At 43.2% G+C, this 21,245-nt stretch overlaps 1 protein-coding gene across 1 annotated transcript in view; it reads right to left on the reverse strand.

The window, feature by feature from the left end:
- The window catches only part of LOC144692128 (uncharacterized), a 49,446-nt gene that overhangs the window by 21,952 nt on the left and 6,249 nt on the right, over positions 1-21,245 (reverse strand). The window contains exons 4-5 of the mRNA XM_078560626.1: positions 10,050-10,183; positions 9,062-9,161 (exon numbers count right to left, since the gene is read on the reverse strand). Of these exons, the coding sequence (XP_078416752.1) occupies positions 9,062-9,161; positions 10,050-10,183 (234 nt within the window). The remainder of the gene's footprint in view (positions 1-9,061; positions 9,162-10,049; positions 10,184-21,245) is intronic.

The raw sequence follows: 21,245 nt of genomic DNA on the forward strand, positions 1-21,245 counted from the left end.
CTAGTCAATCCTTAATGTTGTGGGATAGTGATATTTGTTGTTCAAATGGAGTATTGCAGGAACAGGTAAATAAGTGGGGTTCATGGATATGCTAAATCTATTCCATTGTGGAAGGTAAATTTAAAGAGCAGATGGAAGACAGGTGAAGTTATAGTTGGAGTGGTGGAAAAATTGCTCATTGCAGGGAAACAATTTATTCTGGGTAATGATATAGCTGGATCGCAAATTTGGGTGATGCCTATTGTAGTTGAGCAGCATGCAGAAGTGTTTTCAACAGAGGTGTTACAGGAGGAACATCCTGGATTGTTTCCTGATTGTGTTGTAATGAGATCAAAGACTCATAGGGACGAACAAGAAAAATTAGATCAGCAGGCAGTTCAAAGGCAAGAAGAAGGTGTCGAAATCCAATTAGCTGGCACTGTGTTTGATAATATTGTTAAGGGGGAAGGAATACAGGACAGTTCAGCTGAAGTGTTTAACTCAAAGAGGTTAGTGGAGTTACAGAAAAATGATTTGCAATGAAAACAGCTATATCAGAAAGCTTATTCAGAAACAGCAGCAAAATGTATTCCAGTATGCATCTTCGAGGAGATATTTTGATGAGAAAGTGGAGGTTGGATCATGTCTCAGCAAATGAAAGCTGGAGGGAGGTGCATCAGATTGTTATCCCATTAGGGTATGAGATTCTGAAGATTGCTCATGAAATTCCAAAGTGGGGGCATTTAGGAATTAGGAAAACACAGGAAAAGATTCAGAGGGTTTTGTTTGGCCAGGATTGCATAGGGATGTAGTCAAATTCTGTAGAACCTGTTATACATGTCAAATAACAGGGAAACCACAGGCAGTGATTAAGCTAGTGCCTTTAATACCAGCATTTGAAGAACCTTTTACCAGGGTCATGACTGATTGTGTAGAACCACTCCCTAAGACTAAAAGTGGAAATCACTATTTATTGACAATAATGGATGCGTCTACCGGGTTTCCTGAAGCGATACCTTTAAGAAATATTATAACTAAGAAGATTGTGGAGGACTTAATTAAATGTTTTACAAGATGTGGTTTACCTAAGGAAATACAATCCGATCAGGGGTCAAATTTCATGTCACAGCCGCTTAAGGAAGTAATGAACAGTTTGGGGATAAAACAACTTAAGTCAACAGCTTATCATCCGGAGTCACAAGGAGCTTTGGAAAGATGGCATCAAACTTTAAAAACTATGATGAGAGCGTACTGTCAGGATTATGCACAGGATTGGGAAACAGGAATTCCATTTTTTTTATTTGCTATTCGAGATGTTCCTAATGCATCAACTGGTTTTAGCCCTTTTGAGCTAGTTTATGGTCATGAGGTAAGGGGACCACTGAAATTGATTCATGAGAAATTGGTGGGTCAAAATTCAGAAACTATTCTCCTGGATTACGCATCAAATTTCAGGGAAAGATTGAACAGAGCATGTGAGTTGGCTAGGAAACATTTAAAGACATCACAGCAAATGATGAAAGTGAAAGCAGATAAGAAAGCTAAAACTCGCAGTTTTATTTCTGGAGGGGAAGTATTAGTTTTGTTACCAGTATTAGGTGATTCATTAAATGCAAGATTTAGCGGGCCTTACAGGATTGAAAAGAAGTTGAGTGAAGTAAATTACTTAATGAATACTCCAGATAAAAGAAAGAAGCAGAGGATGGGGCATGTAAATATGCTTAAAAAATACTTTCATAGGCAAGAAGAACAAAAAGAGGTGTTAGTGATGGTGGATGATGAGAAAGGGGTAGAAGTGCAGGACTCTGAAATTGATTTTCCTCTAATCAAACTGGATAATGAGGGGGTGCTGGAAAATTTAAATGAACTATTGAGTTACCTTCCAAGCAAGTGTCAAAGTGATTTGGAAAAGCTATTGCAGTCATGCAAACATATTTGTGGAAATAAGCTGGATAAATTTAGTGATACATGATGTATGTATGAAAATATCATCTTCAATAAGACAACAGCCTTATGGATTAAATCCGGCAAATTTATCACAAGTACAAAAGGAATTGATTTCACACTTCAAAATGACATCATTGAGTCTAAATGATGTCATTAAGTCTAGTTGCAGTAACTGGAGTTCACCTGTTGTACTGGTACCAAAACCGGATGGAACACAAAGACTGTGTGTGGACTATTGAAAGGTGAATGTAGTGACAAAAGCGGATTCATATTCTATACCACGGGTGGAGGATTGCATTGAGAAAGTGGGACAATCGAAATTTATCACAAAGATTGACTTGATAAAAGGATATTGGCAGGTACCGTTGTCGGAGAGAGCAAAGGAAATATCAGCTTTTGTAACACCAAGTGGACTTTATCAGTTTAAAGTCATGCCATTTGGTATGAAGAATGCACCTGCGACATTTCAGAGACTGACAAACAAAGTAATTATGGGTCTGAGCAATTGTGCTGTTTATATTGATGATCAAATCGTTTTCAGTCAGACGTGGGAGGAGCATTTACAGCATCTGGAAGAATTATTTACTCAACTACAAGAAGCTAATTTGGTGATGAACTTGTCTAAAAATGAATTTGCAAAAGCGCAAGTTACGTATCTAGGCCACACCATTGGACATGGTAAGGTGGCTCCGAGAGATGCAAAAGTCAGGGCTATCGTGGATTTCCCAGTGCCTACAACAAAACGAGAAGTTTTGCGATTTCTGGGCATGAGTGGGTTTTACTGGAAACTTGTACTAAATTTTAGCCAAGTGGTAGCTCCGCTGACTGAACTATTAAAAAAGAACAAAAAGTTTCAATGGACACTGGAGTGTCAGACGTCATTCGATAGTTTGAAAATTGTATTAACTACGACACCAGTTTTGGCAGTGCTCAATTATGCCAAGCAATTCAAGTTGGCAATTGACACAAGTGATATAGGCATTGGGGCTGCACTGTTACGAGAACCTGACACTGGAATTGAAAAACCGATAGGGTATTTTTCACAGAAGCTGAAAGTACAAAAGAGATGCTATTTAACGATCGAAAAAGAGGCTTCGGGTTTGGTACTGGCATTGCAGCATTTTGAAACTTATGTCGCAAACAATTCATCAGAAACGACTGTTGAAACAGACCATAATCCTTTGAAGTTTTTGGACAAATTTCGAGACAGAAGTGCAAGACTTTTCAAACGGAGTTAATTATTACCATTTAATCTACGCATTATACATATAGCTGGAAGAAAAAATCTGTTCACAGATGCTTTATTAAGAGTTTGAAGCTTAAAGAAAAATAAGACATTTTTCTAGACACTGAACTGGAGTGATTTCTGTTGATACCTAGGACTTGTGTATATATATTGTTATGTTAATGCATGCAGCTGGTAATGTAATAGTGTAATCAGTTCAGGACATAGAGTGAAACGAAAACAGAAAATGCTGGAAAAGCTCAGCAGGTCAAAAAGCATCTGTGGAGAGAAAGACGGAGTTAATGTTTTGAGTCTGTATGACTCTTCTTCAAAGCTTCTGATTTTGTTTCAGATTTCCAGCATTCGCAATATTTTGCTTTTGTCTTAGAAGATAGTGTGAGATGGATTATTAAAATGAAGCCTTCTATTAGAATTATGACAGAATCACAGAATCACACAGTGCAGAAGAGGCTCTTCGGCCCATCGAGTCTGCACTGACATGTGAGAAACACCTGACCTACCTACCTAATCCCATTTGCCAGCACTTGGCCCATAGCCTTGAATGTTATGATGTGCCGAGTGCTCACTCAGGTACTTTTTAAAGGATGTGAGGCAACCCACCTCCACCACCCTCCCAGGCAGTGCATTCCAGACTGTCACCACCCTCCGGGTAAAAAAGTTTTTCCTCACATCCTCCCTAAACCTCCTGCCCCTCACCTTGAACTTATGCCCCCTTGTGACTGACCCTTCAACTAAGGGGAACAGCTGCTCCCTATCCACCCTGTCCATGCCCCTCATAATCTTGTACACCTCGATCAGTTCGCCCCTCAGTCTTCTCTGCTCCAACGAAAACAACCCAAGTCTATCCAACCTCTCCTTATAACTTAAATGTTTCATCCCAGGCAACATCCTGGTGAATCTCCTCTGCACCCCCTCCAGTGCAATCACATCCTTCCTATAATGTGGTGACCAGAACTGCACACAGTACTCCAGCTGTGGCCTCACCAAGGTTCTATACAACTCCAACATGACCTCCCTACTTTTGTAATCTATGCCTCGATTGATAAAGGCAAGTGTCCCATATGCCTTTTTCACCACCCCACTAACATGCCCCTCCGCCTTCAGAGATCTATGGACACACATGCCAAGGTCCCTTTGTTCCCCCGAACTTCCTAGTGCCTTGCCGTTCATTGAATACTTCCTTGTCAAATTACTCCTTCCAAAGTGTATCACCTCATACTTTAGGGTTAAATTGCACCTGCCACTTATCTGCCCATTTGACCATCCCGTCTATATCTTCCTGTAGCCTAAGACACTCAACCTCACTGTTAACCACCCGGCCAATCTTTGTGTCATCCATAAACTTACTAATCCTACCCCCCACATAGTCATCTATGCCGTTTATATAAATGACAAATAATAGGGGACCCAGCACAGATCCCTGTGGTACGCCACTGGACACTGGCTTCCAGTCACTAAAGCATCCTTCTGTCATCACCCTCTGCCTCCTACAACTAAGCCAATTTTGAATCCACCTTATCAAATTACCCTGTATCCCATGTGCATTTGCCTTATTTATAAATCTCCCATGTGGGACCTTGTCAAAGGTTTTGCTGAAATCCATATAAACTACATCAACTGCCCTACCCTCATCTGCACACCTGGTCACCTCCTCAAAAAATTCAATCAAATTTGTTAGGCATGACCTCCCTCTGACAAAGCCATGCTGACTGTCCCTGATCAAACTTTGCCTCTCCAAGTGGAGATAGATTCTCTCCTTCAGAATTTTCTCCAATAGTTTCCCTACCACTGACGTGAAACTCACTGGCCTGTAGTTCCCTGGCTTATCTCTACAACCCTTCTTAAATAGCGGAACCACATTAGCTGTTCTCCAGACCTCTGGCACCTCCCCCGTGGCCAGAGAGGAATTAAAAATTTGGGTCAGAGCCCCTGCGATCTCCTCCCTTGCCTCCCTCAGCAGTCTGGGACACAAATCATCCAGACCTGGAGATTTGTCCGCTTTTAAGCCTGCCAACACCTCCAATACCTTGTCACTCCCTTTATCAATTTGCTCAAAAACCTTACAGTCCCTCTCCCTGAGTTCCATACCTTCATCCTCATTCTCTTGGGTGAAGACAGATGTGAAGTATTCATTCAACACTCTACCGATGTCCTCTGGCTCCACCTATAGATTGCCCCCTTGGTCCCTTAAGGGCCCTACTCTTTGCCTGGTTATCCTCTTCCCATTGATATACTTATAGAATAGCTTGGGATTTTCCCTACTTTTACCAGCCAGAGCTTTCTCATATCCCCTCTTTGCTCTCCTAATTGCTTTCTTAAGCGCCACCCTGCACTTTCTGTGCTCCACTAATGCCTCTGCTGATTTGCTTCCCTTGTATCTGCTAAAAGCCTCTTTTCCTTCTCATCGTATCCTGAATATCTCTGGTCATCCATGGTTCTCTGGGCTTGTTACTCCTTCCTATCACCCTAGAGGGAACATGTTGAGCCTGTACCCTCCCCTTTTCCTTTTTGAATGCCCCCTATTGCTCTTCTGTAGATTTCCCCACAAGTAGCTGTTCCTAGTCTACCTTGGCCAGATCCTGCCTTATTTTACTAAAATCCGCTCTCCTCTAACCCAAAACATTTTTTTGCAACTTGTCTATTTATTTGTCCATAACAAGCTTAAACTGTACCATGTTGTGGTCGCTATCACTAAAATGCTCCCCCATCACCACCTCAGCCACCTGTCCGGCTTCATTCCCCAGAATTAGGTCCAGCAACGCGCTGTCCCTTGTTGGACCCTCTACACATTGACCTAAAAAGTTCTCCTGTACACATTTCAAGAAATCCACTCCATCCAAGCCCTTAACACTATGTCTATCCCAATTAATGTTGGGAAAGTTGAAATCACCTGATATAATTACTCTATTGTTATTGTTTTTACACACCTCCACAAATTGTGCACATATTTGCTCCTCAATTTCCTGCTGACTATCTGACTATCCTAATAATGTGGCTGCCCCTTTTTTATTCCTAAACTCTAACCACAAAGCTTCATTCGATGCCCCCTCCAAGATATCATCTCTCCTTACTGAAGTAACTGACTCATTAACTAATAATGCATCGTCTCCTCCTCTTTTACCCCCTCCCCTGTCTCGCCTGAAGATTCTATATCCCGGGATGTTGAGCTGCCAATCCTGCCCTTCCCTCAACCATGTCTCAGTGATGGCTACTATATCACAATTCCACGTGTCAATCCTCACCCTTAACTCATCCGTTTTACTGTAATACTCCTGGCATTAATGTAGAGGCCATCCAGCCTTGCCTTACTCCCTTGAAGCTTAATGCAGCTGTACTCCCTCTGACTTGATTGTTTTACTATATTATGATGTGTCCATATTCTGCTAACATTCTGTGTACCCCTCCCCCTGCCAAATTAGTTTAAACTCCTCCCAACAGCACTAGCAAACCCGCCCGCAAGGATGTTAGTCCCGCTCTGGTTCAGATGTAGACCGTCCCACTTGTACAGGTCCCACCTTCCCCAGAAATGGTCCCAGTGATCCAGGAATCTAAAACCCTCCCTCCTGCACCAACTCTTAAGCCACATATTCATCTGCGCTATTCTCCTATTTCTGAGCTCGCTAGCAAGTGGCACTGGGAGTAATCCAGAGATTACAACCCGAGAGGTCTTGCTTCTTTATCTGCTGCCTAACTCCCTGAATTCTTGATGCAAGACCTCATCCCTCTTTCTACCTATGTCATTGGTTCAACATGTACCATGACATCTGCCTTATCACCCACCCCCTTCAGGATGCCCTGCAGCCATTCAGTGACATCCCAAACCCTGGCACCAGGGAGGCAACACACCATCCTGGAGTTACGTTGATGGCCACAGTAACGCCTATCTGTTCCCCTGACTATAGAACCCCTATTACTATTGCTCTTCCTCCCTTCCTCCCCTCCTGTACGGACAGGCTGCTTGTGGTGCCAGAAGCTTGGCTCTGTCTGCACTCCCTGGAGGAACCAGCCTCCAAAATGGAATACCGATTTGCGAGCGTAACCCCAGGGGACTCCTGAACTACCTGCCTGTTTCTCTTGGACTGCCTGGTGGTCACCCATTCCCTTCCTTCCTCAAGTCCCTTCAGCTGCGGTGTGACCACCTCTCTAAACGTGCTATCCACGATGCTCTCAGACTCACGGATGCTCCATAGTGTCCCCAGCCGCCGTTCCAACTCTGAAACCTGAGCTTCCAGGAGCTGCAGCTGGACACACTTCCTGCACACATGCTGGTCCCGGGCACTGGAAATGTCCCCGGCTTCCCACATGGAGCACAAGGAGCACACTATGGCTTTGAGCTCTCCTGCCTTGACTTATCCCTTTAAATTAAACCTTTTAAATCAATTACTCTAGGGCCCTTCTTTCTTGATCCTCGTTACTATAGAATATACAAACTATAAACCACAAAAAGACCTTAAACCATAAGCGATTAAAGTAGTTAATACTTACCCGACCTTACCCACAGCTTACCAGTCATTCCTTTCCCTTGTACCCTCTACTGCTGCAGCAGGGCAAACCACGCTCTGAAGGTTTAAGAAGTTGGATAGCAAGGAAAAAATGAAAAGAGCACCTCTTCCCCTATGCACCGGTGATGGTTCATTTTTTGACAAGGGGGGGGTGTCATGAAGCTATTAATGTATATATCGTTATTGAAAATTATTTTTTTTAAAAATAGAGGTTTAGTCTATGGGTGTGTCTTAATTGGATTAAAGCCAGCTAGTCTGAGTACTTTGAGGTGTACTAGTTTAGAGTTGTAAGAGAGTAGAGTGCATTTGCATTTTGTTGAATAGAGCATTTAAGAAGGGGAGTGAAATCTGGCACCTAGCTAGCAGAGGCCAAGCAATATTTATATTACTAGTAAAATTAGTACTTTGAAAGGGGTTTTATTGTTAGAAGAGGTGGAGTTCAAAAGGGGCTGGTGAGACAATGAGAATTTACATTCAGTGAGATGTGATGGGTATAACTGACGGCAGTTGTGTGTGTGCAGGGCACAGACAATGTAACATCAAAGCTTGTAAGCCTACAACTGTCTGCAAAGGAACCAAAGTAAAAGGAACCTCATTTTGAATTTGTAAGGCGAAAATGCTTTGCCTGGTGTCTGCTTAAATTCTATGGGTTGTTGCTGCCTTCATGAAGATTAGTTTGGGAATTTGTTAAAAGTTATGATAGTAGTAATTTGTAGCCATGTGTAATATATTTAACTTGTGTAAATTAATAAGTGTTTCATGTACTTTGATATAAAATCTCTCGAGAACTGATGATCTGATCCTTGAATTTAGAGCTACATCTCAAACATACCACTTAAAAATATAGGTTATGACAGTTGTTTAAAGTTTCCCCCTCGGATTTTTAAGTACCTCAGCTTTACCAACTGCTGTGTCATAACACTAAGTGCCCTGATACACAACCCCGCCCAGTGCCTTGGTACACAGTCCTGCCTGGTGCCCCGATCCACAGTTCGTCCGTTCCCCTGACACACAATCCCACCGGTGCTCTGATACACAGTCCCACCCAGTGCCCTGAAACACAGTCCCATCCAGTGCCCTGAAACACAGTCCCATCCAGTGCCCTGAAACACAGTCCCACCCAGTGCCCTGAAACACAGTCCCACCCAGTGCCCTGAAACACAGTCCCACCCAGTGCCCTGATACACAGTCCCACCTAGTGCTCTGATCCACAGTGCTCTGATATACAGAGCCACGCATTGTTCTTATAAACAGTCCACCCAGTGGCCTGATACATAGCATCACCAGTGATGAAACAGAATCCTAATGTTATTTTGTTGGGGGTAAAAACATACATTTTAATTTCTAATAATCCCTGATGTATATTCCCAGCATGGTGCTGACTCACCCACATACTGCCATCCTCCAGTACATGGATACCCCGGCTGCATAATTCTCCATTCACCCACCTTTCCGGCAAAGCTTGTTTACATGGAGTTAATATAGCTCTGGTTTAGTACAATAAAATAGAAAATACTGTTAACATTAGTATTTCAGTACTGGTTACTACAATGTCTAGTTTTTAATAGGGTGATGGCAACATTGATGAAAAAAAATCTTATTGAAATGTTACTGGTGATGTTGGAAATCAAGCTGACAGCATTGTGGCCTGCTGGCTTTCAATCTGAGCCACAGGTAGCTTTTGGTTAGCTGGTTGCCCTGGTGCATGTGGAGATCCATTATCAACCCTGAGTCTCTGAGTCACACGACTGACAAACCTACATCGGGAGTTTGGATAGAGGTGTGCAAAATCATGCTGATTGTGATAAATTAAATAGAGACAAACTACAGCAGGAGGTTTGGTAACAGCCAGATCACTACCCACTGGCATCAGATAGGAGTGCCAATTACGGCAGTGAAGTCAAAGAGGGACCAGTGCCTGTGAAACACACCTCGGCACAGAACAACATCCACACAAGGGGGGTAATTGTCCCCATGAAACACACGCCAGCACAGGGTCAATGCCTCAGGAGAGAAAGGAAAATAAATACCAAAAACAAAATGTTAAAAACCAAAAGCATTAAAATAGCACTAATTCTAAAATAAGATTGAAAAGCAGAAGACGTGGCTGCAACAATATAAAGTCAAACTGAGCAGCAACAAATGAAGAATAAGAAGTGAAAATGTAGTTTAGGGGGTGGGTTATAAATAGAAAAAAATTAAACAATCGAAATAAGGAATAGATTTTGTATTTTTGTGTCACAGTTTAGCAGTAGGGGATTTAACAAAGAAAATAGTTTAACAGTCAGTGTTATCAAACTAAAGAGGGAGCATTTGTCAATCGAATTTATAGAACAGAGCTATTGAAATAAGAAAACATGTAAGTGAATCAATACCTCAGCTTCTTTCTGACCAAGAATCCACGAAACCATCGTTGAATGATCAGCACTGGAGAGTAATGGGCAAGAATTTTGTTGATGGTAGAGATGAGATTCCTTATGCCCCTCAACTCACTCCGCCAGGACGAGACCTATGTCAGAGGTAAACGGATTAGTACTGATTCCATTTTGCTATGACCGAGATGGGAGGAGTGCACTGTCCGACTCTAGTTCCACTACTCCATAGGTCACAACATGTATATAAATGATTTTTCCAGCTAGCTATATGGCCAAATACGTGCTTTACCGAATCTCAGAATGGAAATAAAGGGGCTTCCCCAATCCTCACCGTCCAAGGGCCCAAAAACTCCTTTCAAGTGAAGCAGCACTTCACTTGCACTTTCCTCAATTTAGTCTACTGCATTCGTTGCTCCCAATGCGGTCTCCTCTACATTGGAGAGACCAAACGCAGACTGGGTGACCGCTTTGTGGAACACCTTCGGTCTGTCCGCAAGCATTACCCAGACCTCCCTGTTGCTTGCCATTTCAACACACCACCCTGCTCTCATGCCCACATGTCCGTCCTTGGCCTGCTGCAATGTTCCAGTGAAGCTCAACGCGAACGGGAGGAACAGCACCTCATCTTCCGACTAGGCACTTTACAGCCTTCCGGACTGAATATTGAGTTCAACAACTTTAGATCATGAACTCGCTCCTCCATCCCCATCCCCTTTCCAATCCCCCCTTTTTCCAATAATTTATATATATTTTTCTTTTCCCACCTATTTCCATTATTTTTAAATGTATTTCCATCCATTGTTTTATCTCTACCTTTTAGCCTAATCGATCTCTTCCCCCCACCCCACCCCCACTAGGGCTATCTGTACCTTGCTCGTCCTGCTTTCTACCCTTAATGTCACCATTAACACATTTCTTAGCTAGTATCACCACTGTTAACACCTCTTTGTCCTTTTGTCTATGACATCTTTTGGCAAACTCCACTTATCACTGGCCCTCTATCCAGCTCTACCTGTCTCACCCCCCCTTAAACCAGCTTATATTTTAACTCTTTTCTATTTTTCCTTAGTTCTGATGAAGAGTCATTCGGACTCGAAACGTTAACTGTATTCCTCCACGCAGATGCTGTCAGATCTGCTGAGTTTTTCCAGGTATTTTTGTTTTTGTTTTGGATTTCCAGCGTCCGCAGTTTTTTGCTTTTATCTATAGGTTTACCTGCTTCACTTGAGAGATAAGGAGTTGCATTTCCTTTTCACAAGAATTCTCTGTAGCTTTCCGGTATCTTGTTCACCTCCCCTGCACTCAGCAATGTTTCTACTTGACTTTACAGCTATAGTCAGAGCTGCAGCTTGGTCAATAGTATTTTTGGTTTGGGCCCCTTTCTCTGCATCAATCTTGTGTACCCTGATAAGTCCCATAGATTTACCCCGTAACTTTCAGCAATTTGCAAGGTATCCTACCTAGTAGCAATGGGGATACTTAGTCCTTCAGGTGTCACTGCCACCCTCAGAACTTCCTTTCTGGTCATTCCAGTACATTTCCAGCTGTCCCTTCTCGTCCTTGGCATTTGCCTTCCTGTCCCTCTCCCACCTTCTATCCTTCTCAGGTTTGTGGGGATGAAGAAAAAATGCTTTGGGCTTGCGCACAAGCTCGTAATCATCTGCCATCTCAGCTGCCTGTCTCGCTGTTGAAACCTTCTGGTTCTTTACATGGGATCTTACTACTGGAGGGAGAGGATTTTTAAATTCCTCCAGGAGAATAATCTCCCTAAATGTCTCATGTGTGGCCTCTACCTTTAGTGTCTGTACTCAACGATCCAAGTTCGTTTGCTTTCCCCTCTCAAATTCAATGTAAGTCTGTCCAGGCTGTTTCCGGAGATTCTGAAATTTCCACCTCTAACCATCAAGGACCAACTCATAAGCAGTGAGAATAACTATTTTTGCTATCTCACAATCTGTAGAAGATGTGTCAGAAAGCAAGGCATAAACTTCATGAGCTCTGTCAGTCAATCTGCTTTGAATGAGCAATGTCCAGTTTTCTTTTTGTCACCGTATCTACTTAGCCGTCTTTTCAAAAGAAATGAAAAATGCCTCTACGTCCTTTCCTCGAACCTCGGGAGGTCTTGCACAAACTCAAACAGCTCACCATTGGGGCTTAGGTTAGAGTCATTTTCATTTTCAAAGGTGTCCTACCCCATCAGTATTTTCTAGAATCAAGGCCAGCCTGTTTTAGTGCCAGCAGTCTAAGCTGGTATTCCCTTTCTTTGTCCCTTAATCTTCACATTCTTTTTCTCTCACCTTTTCTTTCTCCTGCCTTTCTACTTGAGCCCTTTTAAATTCGAATTCTATCTTCTTTGTAGTAATTGTAGTTCTAAGGAATGTAGCGACAGTAACTTTAAGACTTATTGTGCTGTATAGTATCACGTGACAGTGTGAACGAATCAGCTCTAAGCATGGGGAACCTCAGGGTGGGAGTCCTTCGTCTCGTTGTGGAGCTTGATGAAAGCATGTAACTAAAGTTCGAAGTTTCGAATGAGAAACCTGTCCGGAAAACTAGCAACGAGGGTGGGATCGAGTCCGGCGTTGTCCCTTGCCCAGAGACCATGAGTGTCTTGTTTCAACAGAGGAAAAGGAAAATATACTCATCAGGTATGCTGCTGAGTTCAAACAGAAGAAACAGAAGCGCTGTCATTTTAAATTTTTAAAAAACAGGCCCCGATCTCGCACTTTTTCTCCCTCCTGCCTTTCTGTTTTCTCCCTTTGATTCACAAAATCTTTACAGTGCAGAAGGAAACCATGAGGCCCATCAATTCTACACTGGCTCTCTGAAAGAGCATTCTACCTAGTCCAACTCCCCTGCCTTATCCTCGTAACCTTACACATTCTCTCTTTTTAGATAGCAATCCAATTCCCTTTTTGGATACCTTGAGCGAACCTGCCTCCACCACCCTCTCAGGAAGTTTGTTCCAGATTCCAATCACCCTCAGGGTGAAAAAGGTTTTCCTCACATCCCTTTTACTCTCTGTACTGTGAAATGCTTTCTCTTTTTCCTTTTCCTTTGCCCAAAATTCTATTTCTAACTTCTTGTTCTAACTGAAACTGCGCCCATGTAAACTTTACTCCTTCAGATTCTCCAGCTTCCTCTGATTCTTTCTCTTCCATTTTTGGCCACTATTTTTCAGAGGTTTGCTTTCTTAGCTCTCGCTGTAACTTCTATCTGTAACTCTTCCGCCACACTCGTCAATTGTGCAACAGTTTATATCAATAAAGAATCATAATTTAACCCAGGCTGCTCCAAAAAACTCAACTTGCATCAAAAGTAGCCATTCCGCTAATATGAACTTTAACACAGAAGAAACCTGTTTTTTTTTCCTTATACTCTTTTATCCATTCCCAATTATTAATCCGTTTACAATTACATGCTTTCATTTTAGGTTATATCCCATGAGCCTCCGGCTATATGTTACGACTGGGATGGGAGGTGTGCACTGTCTGTCTCTAGTTCCACTGCTCCATGGTCACAACATATATTTAAATGATTTTCCAGCTAGCTATACAGCCAAGTATGTGCTTTGCGTACGAATCTCAGAATGACCAGTCAATTCCCAGGTTTATACAATAAACAACAAAATTATTAGATTATAAAACCAGACTTATCAAATAGAAAGGCAAAGCTTATTAACATACAGTATGAAATATGAAAGTATAATATTTACTCTTTCTAACCCTAACTAAAACACATACTCTCAGGTATTCAGCTGTGCCAACTAGGACACCACTGCTCCAAAGGCCCACAGTAAGGAGTCACAGACCTTCGGCTGTCTCCTCAGATCTTCTAGCTTCTTGCAAGCCCACTTTGTTCCAAGTCTGCTCCCATTCTGCCTCTTCTGGAACTTTCTGGTGTTCTCTTCTAGGTCACCTGACCCTCTTTTCCTGCTGTTTCATGTTCTTCCTCTTCTTTTCCTTCTGCGCAGGATCTCAGGGACAGTTTCCATCTAAAAGTATAAAAGAAAAACGAAGCGCGCATCTGCACAGGGCCATTTACTGACCTGTAACCAAGAAAACGCACCCACTGTCATGTGCGGCTAGGCTCCCGCCGGCACAGCGCAGACGCCGAAGACTGGAAAAAGGAACGCACTGCACACATGCATCCTTTCCAGGGTCAGCGTATGCACAGAGGCTGCTGAGGCCTGTCTGGAACTGTAGTTCTCAAACTCCGAGGCCCAATCTCCGTTTTTAAAAAGTAAGCTTTCTTCTCTCTTTTCTTTTTGCCATTTGTCACAGCCTGGGGAACATTTGATGACTCTTGCACTACTTTCCAGGCAGACTACGAGGAAAATCTGCAGTCAGTTAATTTCAGAACGCAGAGTGACTTTGGAGCAACTTCCGTTCACTCTCTGCTTCGGACTAGGTCTGGAGCTTCAGGAGCTGTTGTCTTCTTCACCCAAGCAGCTGGTCCTTCTCGTTTTCTCCCCAAAGCAAAACCAGCCGACCAGATTTTAAACAGATTTCAAGGCCTGTGTTTTTTCAAAGCCATAAACCATCATGTGACCCTTTTGTAAACTGTCCACCAGGGTCAAGAGGTTTCCAGCTTCTTTAAAACTGCTTAATTACCTTTTCTTGCAAAATGCTGTCTTTTCCAGGAACAGCAGCAACCAGAGACCTTGTATTAACCCTTTCAGGGACAGTGTCTTCTAAAAAACACAAATTCTTCCAGAATGTTCTTAGTCCTTGAAGATGAACCGTTTGCCGTGATTAAAGCGTTTATGACAATTTCAATGAGAGATCAAAGCGCTTGTTTATACAGCAACAACAGCAAGGGTTCATCAGCTAACACTATTCATTTTCATTGATCCATGTGAGTTTGAGAAACAAGTTTTTTAATTTGTTTTCACGGGATGTGGGCTTCGCTGGCTGGGCCAGCATTTATTGCCCATCCCGAATTACCATTGAGAAGGTGGTGATGAGCTGCCTTATTGAACCGCTGCAGTCCATGTGGTGTAGGTACACCCACAGTGCTGTTAGGGAGGGAATTCCAGGATTTTGACCAGTGACAGTGAAGGAACAGCGATATATTTCCATGTCAGGATGGCAAGGGATTTGGAGGAGAACTTCCAGGTGGTGGTGTTCCCATCTATCTGCTGCCCTTGTCCTTCTACATGGTAGTGGTCATGGGTTTGGAAGGTGCTGTTGAAGGAGCCTTGGTGAACTCCAGCAATGCATCTTGTAGATGGCACACACTGCTGCCATTGTGTGTCGGTGGTGGAGGGGTTGAATGTTTAAGGTGGTGGATGGGTTGCCAATTAAGTGGGCAGCTTTGTCCTGGACAGTGTCAAGCTTCTTGAGTGTTGTGGGAGCTGCACTCATCCAGTGTAGAGTTTTCCATCGCACTTCTGACTTGTGCCTTGTAGATGGTGCACAGGCTTTGGGGAGTCAGGAGGTGAGTTATTCTCTGCAGAACTCCCAGCCTCTGATCTGCTCTTATAGCCACAGTGTTTATATGGCTAGTCCAGTTCAATTTCTGCTCAATGGTAACCCCCAGGGTGTTTATTATCTCATTTAACATGGAATGGCCAATCGATGTCAAATACTCCTGCTAGAATTTATGACAATTGTCAAATATGCAGCACCTTTAACGTTGTAAATCATCCAATTTATTTCACAAATTTTGACTCTAAGCCACGTCAGGAGATAATAGGACAGATGAGTAAACTTTTGGTCAAAGAGGGAGGTTTGAAAGAGCATCATTAAGGAGGAAGAAGAGAAATAGAAATATTTAGGGCAGGAATTTCAGAGTTTAGGGCCCAGGCAGCCACAGGCACCATTGGCCACCAATGGTGAGGCGACGAAAATTGAGGGATGTGCAAGAGGCCAGAATTGGAAGAGTGCAGACATCTCAAAAGGACTAGGGCAAAAGAGGTTACAGAGCTAGGGAGGGTGCAATGCCATGAAGATTTGAAAACAAAGATGAGAATTTTTAAATCAATGTGTTGCTGTACCGGGAGCTAACCAGTGGGTCAGAGAGCACAAGTGGATGATGGATCAACTAGACTTGACGCAAGTTAGGATACAGGCAGCAGAGTTAAGCCCCTAAACTACTTATTAGCTGCTGAGCATCAACACTCAAAATGGTAAATAGTGAAAGATGCAGATGGGGTAGAAGTAAACAAGCTATTTATGTTATCAATGAGCACAGGAGTATACACCAACTACAGTTTTTTTGTTACTTCATTCATGGAATGTATGTTTGCTGGTAAGGCCAGCATTTATTACCCATCTCTAATTGCCCTTGAGAAGGTGCCATCTTCTTGAATATGACAGAGTGGCTTGCCACACCATTTCAGAGGGTAGTTGAGAGTCAACCATGTTGCTGTGGGCTGGAGTCACATGTAGGCCAGACCAGGTAAGGAAGGCAGATTTCCTTCCCTAAAGGACATTAGTGAAATTTGAACTCTTGTCTCCAAATTGTTATCCAGGCCCCTGTATTACTTGCCCACTAATCAACAACGGTGCTACTATACTCCCATTCACACATTTACAAGCCTCTAGCAAAGACCGAGATCAGATAAAACTTACTTTCACTCAGGATAGTGGAGAAAAGTTGCAATGATATCTGTTAAGAAGCAGGATTAAGGATAGTGTCACAAACATTGTGTTGTTGTGATATTCTAGACTTTGTGAAAAAAAGCCAATCTTCCTTTTCAAATGGACATGAGAAGCCTTAAAGGTGGCCTCCAAAAGTCACCTGACCTTTTCAACCGTCATGTGGTCAAGCTTGCAGAAAATTTCAAGTGGTTGCAGATAGACATATCCAGACAGGTGAAGACATTTGAAATTCAATTTGCATTTTCCCAAGGCTAAACAGAAATTCATTTTGGTCTCCCTGGGGATGTGAATAGTTCTTTCCTATCCCTCAAACCCGGGGGAATGGAAACCATTCAAGTTAATGATTGAGACATTTAAAAGGTTAATTGCTATGATCCCAGCTGATGCTGGACAAGCCTGATCCCTGGATGGAACCCAGCTTGATAGATCCAAACTTTTATTTGTTTGTTTAAATATGTGGAGAGTGGCTACTAAACAGAGTCAGCTAATGAACTTTTAACAAAAGAATAAAACATTTATTCAGCAAGAAAAGATGAACTATATTACAATACTCCTTCACCCACAACTATACCTTTACAGATATACACAGATTTAAAATCTATCTTATACTCCAATGTCCACAGTAAGTACACAATCCATGTAAACCAATAGACACCCTGTGGTCAGACACATCGCACTCTTAAACCAAGTGACAGATGCCACTTTAACCAGATGCTATGGGTCTCTCCTCAACTCCCCCCAGATGTTTGTCATACTGTGAGCCAATCGGTCTCATTGAACCAAAACAGAAAATGCCGGAAAAACTCAGCAGGCCTGACATCAACTGTGGAGACAGAAACAGAGTTAACGTCTCGAGTCTGTATGACTCTTCTTCAGAGCTGAAGGGTCATACGGACTCGATAAATTAACTTTTGTTTCTCCCTCCACAGGTGATGCCAGGCCTGCTGAGTTTTTCCAGCATTTTCTGTTTTTGTTCCAGATTTTCAGCATCCGCAGTATTTTGCTTTTAGTCTCACTGAACTCTGTCTTTCACATGAGAGTTTCCAATCTCCCAGAACTCGCGCTGGAATATTCTCCCAAACTGACGCTTTCTCTCAGACGCCTTCCGTAAGGGTTCACCTCCAGGGTTTCACACTCTCCCTCCAATGTTCCTCTTCCCTGGGTCACCAAATGCATTCAAACTGTCTTCCACACATTCTCTCTCACTGACTCAGCCGTCAACAGTACACCACTGCTTCATATGCCCATAGTAGAGTTACAGACCTTCAGTTGTCTCTTTGGACCTTCTGACTTTTCCCAAGCCTTTATCTTGCTTTGACTCTGTTTCCTGCAGCCTGGAGCCCTTCTCTGCCCCTCACTTTTAACTTCACTTAACAGGACATTTTCCAGGTTCCTGTCCTTCCTTTGACTAGAAGGTCTGTTTGGGACTCTCCTGTGCCACTCCCTTGGATTCTTGCAAACTTTCTTCTTTAGCTTAGAACTGGCTATCTGCCCCTTCTAGGCTGCTTCTGCCTGACAGTTGTCTTCAAAACCAACTGAACTCAAACAGCTTCCAAATCAAACTGCTCTTTCTAGTTTCTTGTGTGTGTGTGTGTGTGTGTCTGTGGGAGGGGCCTACCTCTCGGGACCCCTGTTGCCAGGTCACAGCCCAGACCTTTCTACTCTTGGTGTTTGCTTAACTTACATTGTCATAAACTCTCATTAGAAATGCAGGCACCTTTTAAAGTGAAATGAACTCAACTTGACCTTTTCTTAACACACAGATACAGAAATACAAATCAAACTTAAACATTAAAGCTAAAACTCATTCCTAACACCCACAAATACCAATATAGCTTACTTAAACTATTTCCTAACATAATTATTTTGGCTAAAAACACAATGGATGTGACTATGCCCCCAGGCCAACCCACTACCTAACATGGAAGTATGGTTCAACAGTTTGGGATAGCAGCCATTTTAAGTTTGAGAACTGTATAAAAACAGGCTGCAAGCAGCCATTTTGCATGCAGAACCCCAGGAAGAAGTCTGAGAAATAACTTCAGTGAGGGTTCCTGGCCAAGAGGGGATAAAAAGGAAGGTATCAAATGCTGTTTCTGTCAAAAACATCAAGGCAATCTGCAAGTTCCATAACCGCCGAATTAGTGAGGAATAGGAAACCTTCTCTCTCCCAAAATCCTGCTGAATCCACCTGAAAAAGGCAAACACCAATTGGTCAATTGCAGAAGCCATCGTAGCTGCTAACCAAACCTCAAATTTCAACCCCTACATTTCGGAAAGAAGGAGCTCAAACAACGGGCCCGACACGATATCTCACAGGAACTGATTTGAAATCTAATTTTTTAGGTATCTTCTTATATATCTGGTTTTAATTTTTGTATTTTTAGTTAATAACTATCACTTCTTACTTGAATAACTTTTGGTAGTAGTGTTGTAATCTTGTTTAAGACTAAAGCTTGTCTACTCTGTTATTTTGAAATTGAACCACTCATACATTAAAAAGGACGCACACACATTGTTAGTTAATGGATCACTTGAAGGAAACTCCTCTCGCATGGTCATGACAATGGCTTTATAGAAAGGTTGAACTGCACTGCTGGATGTTTCTTCTCAGGAACTACCCACCTGACAACATTGTAGGAGGAATATAACCACCAGGTTATACTGCACTGGTTCAAGAAGAGGACCCATTATTACCTTTTCAGGGTGGACAATATGCTTGTAATGATCACCTATGCCACACAACCACATTTTACAGAAAGGTTCTGCCTATGTCTCCCCTCTTACTCCTCCACCCCAACCCCCTTCCCCCACCCTGTCAGTACTCCACATGCTGCCTCCTGCCCTGATGGCCAAGTCTGCCCCTGCACTGAGATAGGAGGGACAATCTTCAGTGGCATCTTCACGGGCCTCAAAACCTAGAGCAGCTCAGCCAGGGGCACCTCAGAGGTCAAAGCAAGGGCATATACTGCCTGCCTCAAGCTCTGCTGAACCCACAGGGTAGCACCATGTACAAGTAATAGGAAAAGGAAGAGAGAGCATTTTAAGTTGCACATGGGATACACTTGGGTCTTCAATGTCACCATCGTAATGTATTTGCAAATGTTAATGAATCGTAACTATTCCATCTTCAAAATGGCCATAGCTTTGAGGAGAATGCAATAATCAGAATGGACAATGAGCCACGAGTGTTAATGCAGTGGAAGGGTTTTTGACTGTGGGAATTATTTGTGTTGTGGGTTGTTGAGGGGGCAACAGTGGGTTCAGCACTGGTGTGTCATAAAGGTTCACACTCAGTTTAGCTGAACCATGCCCATATGGGTCTGCCATGGGCTTCAGGTACCCTGGTCACATTGGCCTCCTCCTCATCTTCCTCTTCCAAAGATGTGGTGCAGTCCTTGCCTCCCTCTTCCTTCAGTCCCACTCCTCTCTGCAGTGCCATGTTGTGTGAGACACAACCATTATGGATACTCTTGCTGAAGGATGGCCCCAGATCTGTCCAGGAGCCTGATTCACAACTTCAGTAGCCCAATGATTTGCTGAATGACTGCTCTGGTGCTCATGTGGCTCTGGTTTTAGCTCCACTCTGTATCAGTGGAATCGCTCCTCACTGGAATCATCCACCACATCCTTAGAGAGTAGGCCCTGTCTCTAAGGAGCCACTTGACTCTGCTTGGAGCTGTGAATACCTGTGGGTAACTGGTGCAGAATGAAGACATCATTGCACTTTCCAGGATGTCTCATCCAGACATAGGAGAAAATCTTCTGCTAGTCACAAACCAGCTGAACATTGATGGAGTAGAATCCCTTTTGGTTAATGAATAAAATCCCTTTTGGGTGATCTGAGGACACCTTGGTAACCACATGCGTGCAGGTTATGGATCCCTGGATCTGTGGGAATCTAGTTAGTGCAGCAAATCGGAGGAGCCACTCATTCTGACTGGCCTCATCAGTAGCAAAGTGGATGTAAGGGCGCCTTGGCAAATGGCAGTCACCTGTGGGTCGCAGATTGTAAAATCCTACAGATGTCACCAGTCGATCCCTGGAAGGGGCTGGAGGCAAAGGAGTTTAGTGCTACGGTGGTCTTGATGACTACAGGCAATGCCCACCTGGACCACTTGGAAGGAGGTCTTGTTGCAGGAGGCTGCAGATTGGAACAGGCCTGAAAGCCTGAGCCCCCTGGGACATGTTGACATGTTGATGAAGCTGATTCTCTATGTCCATCCGCTCTGTCCTGTGAAGAAACATGTGGCTGAGGAGAAGGCTGCTGCTGCTGGTGTTGCTGGGACTGTTACTCCTATTCCACGTCACAGGTCCAAGGTATAGCTGTATAAGCTAATCCCATGCTGCAGTGAAGGCAGACAGCTGGGTAGTGAAGCTCAAGGTGATTAAAGTCCAAAATAGCAGAAATGACCTCCCACAATGATGGAAATCAGCATCACCAAATCACCAATGTTGTAAAACAGTGAAAGCGCATTCAGAACAATTCCTGTGAATAAAAGCCTTTCACCTAGGCTGTCTCAAGCCTTAAAGGCTTTCTAGCCTGTTGATTTCACAGAGTCAATCTCCACAATGCTCTGACCTTGTTGAC

Source organism: Cetorhinus maximus, chromosome 17 (assembly GCF_964194155.1).
Source record: "Cetorhinus maximus chromosome 17, sCetMax3.hap1.1, whole genome shotgun sequence".
NCBI lineage: Eukaryota > Metazoa > Chordata > Chondrichthyes > Lamniformes > Cetorhinidae > Cetorhinus > Cetorhinus maximus.